The sequence below is a fragment of the Plasmodium relictum genome (genome assembly GCF_900005765.1).
Source record: "Plasmodium relictum strain SGS1 genome assembly, chromosome: 9".
Taxonomy (NCBI): domain Eukaryota; phylum Apicomplexa; class Aconoidasida; order Haemosporida; family Plasmodiidae; genus Plasmodium; species Plasmodium relictum.
Window position 1 is genome coordinate 43729 of NC_041687.1, and position 13513 is coordinate 57241.

At 21.3% G+C, this 13513-nt stretch overlaps 3 protein-coding genes across 3 annotated transcripts; 2 read left to right on the forward strand and 1 right to left on the reverse strand.

Moving 5' to 3' along the window:
* Positions 1–18: 18 nt before the first annotated feature.
* On the forward strand, positions 19–8520 carry NOT1 (CCR4-NOT transcription complex subunit 1, putative; the record flags this gene model as incomplete). The annotated part of the gene is made up of 1 exon (XM_028676429.1): positions 19–8520. The coding sequence occupies one exon, from the start codon at positions 19–21 to the stop codon at positions 8518–8520; it is 8502 nt and encodes a 2833-aa protein (XP_028532919.1).
* Positions 8521–10078: 1558 nt separating this feature from the next.
* Positions 10079–10264, forward strand: PRELSG_0901100 (conserved Plasmodium protein, unknown function; the record flags this gene model as incomplete). The annotated part of the gene is made up of 1 exon (XM_028676430.1): positions 10079–10264. The coding sequence occupies one exon, from the start codon at positions 10079–10081 to the stop codon at positions 10262–10264; it is 186 nt and encodes a 61-aa protein (XP_028532920.1).
* Positions 10265–10322: 58 nt separating this feature from the next.
* PRELSG_0901200 (phenylalanine--tRNA ligase beta subunit, putative) lies at positions 10323–12576 on the reverse strand (the record flags this gene model as incomplete). The annotated part of the gene is made up of 3 exons (XM_028676431.1): positions 10323–10375; positions 10540–10659; positions 10899–12576. The coding sequence occupies 3 exons, from the start codon at positions 12574–12576 to the stop codon at positions 10323–10325; spliced, it is 1851 nt and encodes a 616-aa protein (XP_028532921.1).
* Positions 12577–13513: the final 937 nt, after the last annotated feature.

Below are 13513 nucleotides of genomic sequence, written 5' to 3' on the forward strand. Positions count from 1 at the left end.
AATTCACTCCCTGAACACATGAGAAGCTTGCCTTATATAGATTCCTCTACAATATTAAAAATCAAGCACCTTTCTGAAATGAGCACAAATAGCTCTTCAAATATTAATATATCGCAGTTATTAAACAATGATGTGAAAAAATTTTCAACAACTAATGCAAATAATAATTTAAAAAATATGAATAATTTAAGTGTAAATCTCAGTAAAAAAAAAAATAATAACACTAGTAGTATTGGGAATATTAATAATATTAGTAGTTGTAGTAATAATAATAACAATAATTTATCAAACGCTTTAGGTAATTTACTAAATAATGGATGTAATAATAATAATATAAATAATGATAATTTATTATTATATATCAATGATATTTTACCAAATTGCGCAAATGTAGAGCAATCCTTACATAAGGTTAATAACATGTCTTCTTTAAATAGAAACGATAACATTTTCAAAAATAAAAATGTGAATGAAAACTTAAGTAATAATTTAAATTTAAATAACTTTTCATCAGTTAATAATATAAATAATCAATTGAATATGAATATTCTAAATAATGATAAGTCGAATAATACTAGCAGCATAAATAATTTATATTTAAATAGATCATTTTTAACTGCAAATGAAAATAATCAACTTAACAAAAATACAAATGTAGCTGGAAACAATTCATATATTAATAGAGAGATGAATTATAGAAATAGCTCATGCTTAAATGAAAATACAGCAAACTCAAATATAGCAAGTTATATAGATAATGCAATTAAGATAAATACTAACGAAAATGTGAAATATGCAAATAATGAGAACGATAATAATTCTATTAAGGAAAAGGAACAGTTATATGGTATAATTGACAGTTTCTATGATCAAACTCAAAAAGGTTTACCTTCTCATTTAAATTTAAATAATATAAGTGGGTTTGGTTTAGGACAAATAGAATGTTTGATTGATAATACAGATTTTACAAAAAATATAGTTGTTCCTTCATCCTTTATAGTAGGAGAAGTATTTAGTATTTTTAACACTTTATGTTTATTTAATATTGATGAAAAGACAAAAATTTTAAAAGATGTAATGCAGCCAGAATATTATAATTGGCTTGCATTTTACATAGTAAAATCAAGAGCATCAAAAGAAGTAAACTTACATAATGTATTCTTAGAGTTTATTGATAAATTAAGTTACCCATTGTTTATAGATACTATAATAAATATGACATATGATTGCATACTTATATTATTTAAATATATCAACGAATTAAAAGAAGTTAGCGCTTTTAGAACGGTTTTGAAAAATTTAGGTTCATGGTTAGGATTTATAACATTAGGAAGAAATAGACCCCTAAAATCAAAAATATTGGATTTAAAATTAGTATTATTTGAAGCATATGAAAAAGGTTGTTTAGTTTGTATATTGCCTATGGTGTGTAAAATTTTAGAATCAGTAAAACTTTCTAAAAATTTTAAACCACCTAATCCATGGACAACAGCTATCTTATGTTTGTTAACCGAAATACACGAATTGCCAAATGTTAAAACGTATATAATTTTTGAAGTAGAAGTATTATTTAAAAATTTATCATTAGATATACAAGATTATCAAAATAAAACTTCATTACTAAGTAAAAGAGTATCATATAATAAAAAATGTGATTTTGTTGTATCAAGAAACAATAACATTTCATCAGCAAATGTTGATATGAAGAACGTCTCTTTAAAAGATAATATAACAAATATTAATACTTCACAAAGAGAAGAAAATAATTTGAATGAAAATCTAAAATTAGAAGAATTAGAAAATTCAGCAAAAAATATATTAACAAATAATAGAATAAGTACAGATAAAATTCAACAGATGAATCAAAACAACCAACGAAATATAAATTTAAAAAATATAGTATCTCAATGGAATCAAAATAATACCAATAGAATCGATCCTCTTATGAATGATACAACTCTAGTTTCTTCTTTTTCACCACCAGATTTAAATTTAATTAATTCTCATTTTTCAAAAAAATCAATGAACAATTTAAATAAGAAGCCAAATATAATGAATGATTTAAATACTAACAATTTGAATTATAATAATAATATGAATGTTTCTGGTGTTTCTGGTGATAGTATTTCTAATAATAAAATGAATAATAGTAAATTTTTGCAAAGTTTAAATAATGCAGTAATAATATCTCCTTCAATAGCTTTATTTCAAATTCAACCAAGTCTAAAGAAAGTAGTTCCTATAGCAGTTGATAGAGCAATTAGGGAAATAATTTCTGCTATACTAGAGAGATCAGTAGCAATATCTTGTGTTACCACTAGAGAAATTATATTTAAGGATTTCTGCTTAGAAAAAGATGAAAATTTAATTCGTAAAGCGTCTCATATCATGATTGCTTCTTTAGCTGGTTCTTTAGCTTTAGCTACTTGCAAAGAACCTTTGCGAATTTCTTTGACTCAGCACTTAAGGCAATTGCTACAACCAACTAGTACAAAAGATTGCAATGATCAAGTTTTAATTGAACAAGTAGTTCAAATTTTAAGTGCAGACAATTTAGAATTAGGATGCAATTTGATTGAACAGGCAGTTATTGAAAAAGCTATAAAGGATATAAATGAAGCATTAGCACCCTCCTTTTTAGCGAGGCAAGTAGCAAATGAAAATAGCATAGCATTTAATGATTCTTCTTATGCTGTAAACACAAAAAAGATACAGTTGGAATTTGCTGACATTTTAAAATTAGGTTCACCAATAACAAATCACCAATTGCAAATATATAAGGATTTTTTAAATATAGCTCCATTAAAAAAGTTGCATGCTGCTGCTAAAGCTTTATCTCTTATTTATAAAAATGTTAATGAAAATAATACAGAGAATCAAAATCAAAATAGTCAAGTTAATGTCTCATTTTCAAATGAAAATTTACAAAATAATCAGGAAAAGATTGTATATGCAAAAAATATGTCTCAAACACGTTTAAATGAACAACAAAACCATATTTCAAAAAATGATTTTAAAATAAATAATACGGTGAACAATATAGATTATAACTTGAATAATAATATAAAAAATCAACAAAATTTTCCTTCAAAAACAAATGTAAATGAAAATAATACTCAATCAAATATACCTATTACAATTCCTTTAGGAGCCAATGTTCAATTTCATAAAGTTCTGAAAAAATTGGAGCTTGCAACTGGCCAATTAAAAGAAGCTATTAAAGATATCATTATGTTACCCCCAATATTATTTAATATAAATAGAGAAAAAAGTTATTGCAATATTAATAAATTAAGTCTTTATATTTTATATAGTTTATCAGTGGATGGAAATATATTTAATCTAATTAAATCTATACCAGAAATAGCTGCTTTAACACAACATAAAAATGAAACTATTATTTCATATTCAAACAAAATATATAAATTTCTTTTTGAAATTACTCCATATAATGATAAAACGCAACTAGGTTGTAGATTAAACGACCCTGTAGGCATTTATTTGGAGGTGTTTTTATGTATACTGGAAAAACTAAAAAAAAAATGTCCTTTATTAAAAAAACATATATCAAATTTGATAACGCCGAATAATAGTAATGTATCAAATAAAAATAATACAGAAAATAATAATGTATCCTTTTTAAATATGAATGATTCTCCCAAAGAAAATGAAGTAGTAGATGATGAATCAAAAGATAACACAAAAGTCGAAGTAAAAAATTCCTCTTGTTTGAATAATAATTTAGATGCATGTAATGAAAACAAAAGTGAAGAGAATAAAAAAAATAATGAAGACTTATATAAATACAATGTAAATGTTATATCTGGTCTAATTAGGTATAATCTAGTTGATATAGAAAAATATAAACATTATCTAGAAAAGGAACTCGATAATGGAAGATGTGTTAATTGTGTAGAGTTCGTTGTTTTATTATTAAAAAGCATTTTATTAGATTTCCAAATTTTTAGATATAACGATTTTGAAAATATTTTTTCTATTTTAAACACTATTAAAGAAAAAAATATTCTCCCAAATAAAATTATTTATACAAGCAATTGGATACCAATGAATATCAATTCAGCTATTGAAAAATTAATAGAAGAATCAAAAAAAATTCAGGAAAAAGAAGATACTATATTTTTCTCTGATTTATTAGAATTTTGTGATGAATATATGAAGAGTGATGATGAATTTGACATAGAAAATGAAGAAGCTGAAAAAAAAGAAAAATTAGGAAAAGAAAAAGAGAATAGAGATGAAAACAAAGAAGATATAAAAAAGGATGAAGAGATAAAAGAGAAGGAGGAAAAGGAAAATGAAAAAAAAATACAGAATCATGAAAAAGAGAAAATTAAACAAGATATCCAATTAGATAAAATTATAGAAAATGGAGATGAAGAAAAAGATAAAGTAGATATAAATGAGAAAGAAAAAAAAAATTGTAGTGAAATGAAAAATGAGTTAATAAATAATCAAAAAAGACATGAAACAGAAAATAGTGAACCTTTAAATGAAATTTCCTTAAATTTAAAAAGAGAGCATGATTTAAATGTTGATAATTTAACAGATACAAATAAAAAACAAAATGAAAAAAACATTGAAAAAAATAATAGTAATAATATAGGACTATTAAACGAAAAAGGAAAAAAAGAAAATAATATAAGTGAAGATATGCAAATGAGCTATAAAAATGAACAAAATAAGCATACCGGTACGAGTGCCTGCATAAATGATTTAAATAATGATATAAATAACTCAAAGAAAAAGGAAATAAAATATGAGAATAACAAAAAAAAAGATTATAAAAAATATTTAAAAATTTTAATGGATCCTAAAAATTTAACCACATTAACACAAATAATTGATTTTTGTTTAAATACAGATTGGAATATACTGCAAAAAAAAAAAAATAAAAAATATTTTAAAGATAAAGGAGTAGGAGGAGTAAGAATAGTACCCAAACCACAAAAATTCTCAAAAGAGTATGAACAAATTATTAGTATAGTATTTTTTCAGTGGATTAAACTAAGTAATTTAAGAAATACAGATAATCCAAATCAAAATTATGTTCAATTTTTTCAAAAGATATCGAACCAAGGGTTGTTAAGAATAGATAACAACACTGATAAATTTTTTACTGTGTGTATTTATAAGGCAGTAGAGAGAGCATGTAACATTTTAAACCCATATGCACAGAGAAATGAAAAAGAAAATATCACAAATTCTTTAGATGAACTTTTATCAAACAAAATTAATTCAAATTTTGTAATCCAAGTGAATGAAAATGATATTAATGATAATGTATCAAAACAAAAAAGAAATGCAAATAGTCCTACTAATGATACTGATTATAAAGATGTTATAGAAGTAAAAGAAAAAAATAAAAGTATAGTAAACGGAATAAATAAAGAAAATGTAAATTATACTGAAAATGAAAATGAAGAATCATATAAAAGAGAAGATAAACATGCGATAAAAGAAAGTATGAAAGATTTCACTGAAAATTTAAATGATAAAAAAAAAGAAGAAATAATTGAACATAATGAAAATGATAATAACGTGGAAAAAGAAAGAGAACAAAAAATACCTATATGCCAAGAAGTACATAATAATGATCATATGTATAATATGAATGAAAAATTTTTAAAAAATGAAAAAACTTTTACAAATATCGAATATTCAAGAGATTCTGATGATAATTATTCCGATGTATCATCTACAAACTTAACTTTTTATTCAAATATATCTAATTATGATAAATCTTCTTCAGAAGATGAAAAAAGTCACATTTATTCCATTGAAAATGATAATAATGCAAAACATATGAAACAAAGGAAAGATGAAATTCTAAAAAAATTGTCATCAGACATAAATGAATCTATAGGAATTGATGTATCAGAATCTGATGAAGAATTGGATAAAAAGGAAACAAAGTTGAAACAGAAAAAATATTTAAAAAAAGATGAAAAAATTAAAATTGATCATAAAAAGGGTAACAAACAGAGAATAAAAAACAAAAAAGAAAATATTATATTTTTAGGAAAGAGTGAAAAAGAAGGGGAAGAAGTAGAAGAAGAGGAAGATGAAGTAGAGGAGGAAGATGAAGTAGAGGAAGAAGATGAAGAAGAGGAAGAAGAGGAAGAGGAAGAGGAAGAAGAAGAAGAAGAAGAAGAAGAAGAAGAAGAAGAAGAAGAAGAAGAAGAAGAAGAAGAAGAAGAAGAGGAAGAGGAAGAAGAAGAAGAAGAGGAAGAGGAAGAGGAAGAGGAAGAGGAAGAAGAGGAAGAAGAAGAAGAGGAAGAAGAAGAGGAAGAAGATGAAGAAGAAGAATTGGAAGAAGAGGAAGAAGAAGAAGAAGAAGAAGAAGAAGAGGAAAAAGAGGAAGAAAAAAAAATAGAAGTGAAAGGGAAAAATATTACGAAAAATAATAGACAAAAAAAAAATATATACTTAAATTTAGAAGAAAATGCTCTTTTAACTGACACATTAGATACTTCATCAGTTGATGCATTAGCGAAAATGATCATATGCATGATGAAATTAGTTGATTCACAACAAATATCTCCCTTTATTTTGTTTCAAAAGGCTATGAATGTATTATGCAGAATTGTTGTATATGAATCGAGAAAAAACAAAAGAAATTTTAATCAAAGGCCATATTTTAGGTTATTTTTATCTCTTTTAATTGAAATAAGTAAAAACGAAAAAGGTTCTGAGAATTCATATAATAAATGTATATTAGCATTGGGCTATTATTTGAGTATTTTGAATCCTTTGCGTGTCCCTATGTTTGTTTTTGCATGGTTGGAATTAATTAGTCATAAATTATTTTTACCTAAAATTCTAAAAACTTCGAAAGGGTGGTGTATATATAATAAATTACTAATTTATTTGCTAGAGTTTTTATATATATTTTTGAAGAATGCATATTTAACACCATGCATTAAAATATTATATAGAGGAATTTTAAGAACTCTATTAATATTATTACATGATTTTCCAGAATTTCTCTGTGTATACAATTTTTCCTTTTGTAATTCTATACCACTAAATTGTGTACAACTAAGAAATCTAATTTTATCAGCTTTTCCAAGAAATCTTAAATTACCTCATCCATTTTATCCTAATTTGAAGGTGGATTTATTACCTGAAATGAAAGTCGTTCCAGTTATTTTAAATAATTTTACATTTATATTAATTGATTATAAAATTAAAAAGGATGTAGATAATTATTTTGTAACAAGAAACATAAATTGTTTAAAAAAAATACATAAAAAATTAATGATAAAAAACAAATTGAAAGCATTATATTTAAAAACTAAATATAATATAGCATTAATTAATGCATTAGTGTTATATATAGGAATGTCATTACCATCTCAAATATTAATGATTGATAAAGCATCAGAAACACATCCTGCATTAGAAATTATTCTTTATTTAACATATAAATTAGATATGGAGGGTAGATATTACTTATTATCATCAATAACTAACCATTTAAGATATCCAAATGCTCATACCCATTATTTCTCATGTCTTTTGTTGTGGATATTTAATATATCAAAAATAGAAATTATTAATGAGCAAATTACAGGAATATTATTAGAAAGGCTAATTGTACATAGACCTCATCCATGGGGTTTGCTAATAACATTTATTGAACTTATAAAAAATCCAATTTTTAAATTTTGGCAATGTTCTTTTGTTCACGTTGCCCCTGAAATAGAAAATTTATTTCAATCAATTGCTCATTCCTGTTTAGTGAATCAAATGGAGCATTTAAACAATAAACAAATGAATAATAATAATGCTAATAATACAAATGTTAATATAAATGTTAGTAATATTAACAGTATGAACAATTTAAATGTTAAAAATAAAAATGTTAGTAATGATAGAAATAGTGATATAAAAAATATTATCAATATGGATGATGTTAATTCAATTAAAAATCCGAATATAAATTACAATAACATTAATAATGCAAATATGTACAACTTAAAAAATTTCAATATTAATAATGTTAATTTTAATAATACTGGAAGTTTCAGTAACAGCGATATTATTAGAAAAGCCATGGATAAAAATTTAAATAAATATATTGTAAAAAATAACATTTTAGGAAATAATGCATCATTAAATATAAATAATATTCCGAAGAATTACAATAATTATAATGATAACATTGTTAGTACTGAAAATTCTAATTTTAATAAAAATATTTTTAGTAATTATATTATGTCTAATTCAGTTGACAATAGTGAAAATGATAAATACTTTAATACTCAATTTCGTGATAATAAAAATTTAGATATTGATGTGGAGAACAAATACGGTGAAATAAAAATGGATATAAAAAATGCTAATTTTACTTCTAACGAAAACAGCAAAAATATTAGTGCCAATAAAAATATAAATAGTAATAATAAAAATATTAATAATTTAATTAATGTAAGTAATTTTTATAATTTAAAAAATATTACTAATAATTCTAATATAATGGATAAAAATTTCGATTGAACATAGAGAAAAAAAAGAAAAAAAAAATGTAACTTTTTTAGATATTATCTCATAAATTTATATAAATGATTCTATATATGCATTATATATATAGAAGTCACTAAAACAAGAGCTTATGGAAATTTCATTATCTTATTAAAATACAAAAACAATATATGAAAAAAATGTGTTGGAGTTGAATGATGAATAAAAGTTAAAATAATAAAAAAGAAAATAAAGAAAAAACATATATTTATTTAAAGGAATTATTAAAATTTTTATAAGATATTGATTATATATTTTACTTTTATGTAGTTCATAAAATATTCTTATTTTTAATAGATGTAATTCTAATTTTTTTTTTTTTTTAAATTAAATTCGTTGTTTTTTTTTTTTTTTTTATAATTATTAATTTTTTTTTAAAACTTATTAGAAAAAAAAAAAAAATTTGTATTATTTGAATTGTTGAAAAAAATATAATTCTTCACAAAATAATCATTTCTTTTTTACATAACTGTTAAACATTATTTTAAATTTTCTACTAAATTGCTTTTTAAAAGAGTAGTAACTAAAAAGAAAAAAAATAAATAAAAAAAGGAGTTTTCACATGATTTATAAACCTACTGTAATTATATGCTTGTTTGTAACATATATTGAAATTAATTTTTTTAATTATTGAAGCATGGATTTATTAATTATAGTACATATATATACAACTTTTTAAATTAAATATTAAAGGATCACAATTCCTAAAACTTATTTTTTTATTACATTAATTTTTTAAACTTAAGTTTTTATATATAAATTTGTATTATATTGAAAGTATTATTTTCAAGCATTTTAATAAATAATATAATGAACATTAGTTATCTTAAATAATATTAATATGTTACATTTATATATTTTAAATATAGCATAAGATTAGCTATCAATTTTTTTATTTATTAAAATTAAAATAATTAATAGAACAAAAAATAAAATAAAATATATTTCTATTAATTCTTAAGAAAAAATACCTTAATATGGAAAAAAAGAAGACTCCAATTTTATTTTTCTTCTATTATTACTTAAATTTACATATTCTTACAGTTAAGATTTTATATTCCTTTTTTCTTTTGTCATAAACTATATTTCTAAAAATGTGTATACATAAATAAATATATGTCTATATTTTTTTCTTTTATTTTCGTATACATATATATATATATTTTATTTATTCAAAATTCCGATAAGACACTTTTAAAAATTATAGAAAAAAATTTATTTACAATATTTTGAAGGTATTTTCATTTTTATTAGAAGTATAAAATATTATAATTTTGTTAATTATATGTTGAATCATTTAGAAAATTATGAAGCTAAAATTTTAATATGATTATATATATATCCACATATATTATACCCCAATATTATGCATATTACTATTTTAATTTTTAAACAAAATATATTTAAATAATAATTTTAAATATAAAAAAAAAAGTTGTTACCAATATTATTTTATTTTTATTTTAATATTATTTTATATAATTTATTATTACTATTTATTATTTATTTATTTTTTTTTTTTTTTAATTTAATAATGGAAAGTAAAAATGAATTTGAATTTAAAAAAGTTGAACATCTGAATTTAGAATGTTTTAAAATACCTATATTTTTTGAAGAAATTTTATCAGAGTTCATAGCACAATTAATAAGAAGTCATCCCAATAATGTATATCTTTTTGCTTTTAATTATTTTGATGAGAAATTAAAAAATTGTGAATGAAAAATAAACGAAAAAAACAATTCATATAACTTATTCAATAAAATTTCCTTTTTCTGTATCACATTGATAAAACATTAATCAAAGACTCAATATTAATTTCTATAGTAGACACTAAATAATAAAAGAAAAAAAAAAAAATTGAAATTATATATAAAAAAAATATATATATAAAAGTAATAAAAAAATAAAAATAAATCTACACTTATGTCATTTCTATTTATATATTTATTTATATTTATGCATTTACAAAATTTGGATATATTTTTTATTCTTACCAGGTATATCAATAGTAAAATTTTCTAAAACTTTTGGATGAATTATACCCAATACACCAAATTTAAGATTGAATGGATATAAAATAATATCAACTATTCTTTCATTCAAAAAAGAGGAATCTGAAAAAAAGAGAATTGAATAAGTGCAAAAAGATAATAAAAAGAGAAAAATACAAATTTGAAAATAAAAAAGTGAAATAAATAATGATTTTTTGGATTAATAAATGTTTTTTACATATATAATAAACATTTCATATACATGCAATATGAATTCGATATAACACTACAAATGTTCATTAAAAAACAAAAATTATTTATAAATTTATTTTAAATATATATATATATTTACGTATGCATACCCTTCTTTGGTACCAGTTTATAGAAAATATCTGATCGAACATAAATATTTTCTTTTTTTTTTTCTTCTATTTTATAATCACTAAATAAATTAAATTCTTTTAAAACAGTTTCTAAAATTCCATGTAATTCTTCTAATCCTGCTGTAAACTTATCAGCAAATATGATTGATAAGTGTCTTTTGTTAATTGCATTAGTATCTGTTGTATTATAAGATGTATATGCTACATCACCAATTTCAAAAAAGCGTAATGGCAATTCTCTATGTTTATTTGCCGACAAAAATTTCAATAAATTTACAATTAAAGATGTTCTAACAATTTCGTATTCAGATGTTTTGGAATTCAATATTTGAACAGGAGGTGCTAGTGGATTATACTCTTCAATATTAATTTTAACATCATAATTCATATGATTTCTCAACATATAATCATAATTCTCTTTTTTTGATAATAAGGTGTTTGTCATAACTTCTGAATACCCGCATTCCACTAATACATTTTTAAATAAATCAGAGCATGTGTTTAATAAATTTTTTTTCGCAAATTCATTATATTGATGTAATATATTTCCATAACCATAAGCTATTGCAATATCTTCAATTATATCACAACAATGCATTATATCTGATCTATAAAAAGGTATTTCAATAATAAAAAAAAATTCATCAATAATTTTTATAGGTATCATCATTTTTTTTAATAGCTTCTCAATGGATTCCACAGTTATATTTGAAATTCCAGATAATTTTCTAACATAATCGATATCACATTTTAACATTTTTTTTTGAAATATTGGATATAAATATGAATTCCCCTTTTCCAGCTGGTGTTTTTCATTATATTTCACCACAATGGAATAAATAGAATACTTAGGTGTACAGTATTCTGATAACATAGAACACAAAATATTTAAGGCTATTTCTGCCTTATTTTTATCAATTGCTGTACACTCAATAAATATATTTTTTGTGTTTAGAGTTATTTTGGTATGATCACAATTAATAATAGGAGGTAAAGATATAATTTTATCATCTGCATCGACAATTACAGGATATTTTTCTAAATCTTTTATAATTTTTAAATATGGTTTTAAATTAAAGTTATCTTCATAAAAATTTAACAAATTACTTCCATTTAAATTTTTTTTTTCATTTAAAGGTATAAAATTAATTTTTTCTTTTTCTTCAAATTTATATTCTAATGGAAACTTTATTTTATCATAATCATGAATTCCTATTGCTAATATTGATCTTTTCTTTCCAATATTATGGTGTAATTTCTCTTGCAATTCAATAATATTATTATAAACATTTTCCTTTATATTCATATTTTTTAATATACAACCCACAACATAACCTCTTCTCTCATCAACTGATTCATTAACTCTTATTATCTGATTTTCTTTCAAACATAAATCTTTATCATTATTTAGTAGTTCATAATTTATGCTTTCAAATTTTCCTAAAAAATTTTTTAATGATCTACCTAATCCTTCTATACATATTAAATCATATCTGTTAGCTGGCACTTCTATCTTATAAATTTTTTTATCATTTTTATACTCAACTTCATCTATTTCTAAACCAAAATCAAAACATAAATCCTTTAACTTTATTTCACTGATATTTTCTCCTATTTTTTCTATTAGTTCTTCTTCATAAACAGATATCGTAGGCATTCTATAAACATATATTTTATTAATAATTTATATACAATAAAAAACGAAAGTTTTTTTTATTATTATACTGTAAAACTCAAACTTCCCTAAAATTATCTACTTGAATTAAAATATTTAATTTTAAAAATATATATTATAATGTTAAAAATAAAAAATATATGTATATTTCATCATTTATAAAAGAGCTCTAAATCCTTATATTTTATTTAAATTACTAATATAATTTCTATATTTTTTTTTTATGTTTCTAAAGAATGTAAATATATTAGTAAATGGCATATATTATTTATAATTTAAGTTGGTGTTATATATATAAGTCAATTAAGATAATGCTTTATTTATTATACTATTAAATTTTATTTTAATTTTCCTTTTTTTATTTCATTGTTTGCGTTTTTATAATATAAAATTTAAAAATATAACCTTGTTTCTAGTTTTTTTTTTTTTCCTTTTTTTCTTTATATTAATTTTCTAAATAAGGATTTGAACATACTTTTATAAAAAAATAGAAGTGTTGTTATTAATTTTGTTAATAGTTGATTTATATATCTTTTTTTTTTTTTCCCCTATGCTTTTCCTTTAATTTCTTTTTCTTCTTTATAAACAATATTTAAGAAAAAAAAGTTTCAAATTTTCTTTACAAGCATACTTTTTTGTGTAAGCATAAATGAATTATAATAGTATTTCAATATATTTTTATTCGTTTTTTAAAATTTTTCTAATTAAATGTTAGAATTTATTTTTTGTTATCAAAGAATATTAAAAAAAAAAAAAAAAAAAGAAGTTGAACTTACTTTTTCATTCATAAATTCTTTATAAACATTTTTTTTTTAAATCAAATATATATTTCTTTTTAAAAGAAACATGAATATAATATATATTTTTTTTTTTTTTTAACTACACGTAAGTAAAAAAAATCAAAAATAGAACATAATTT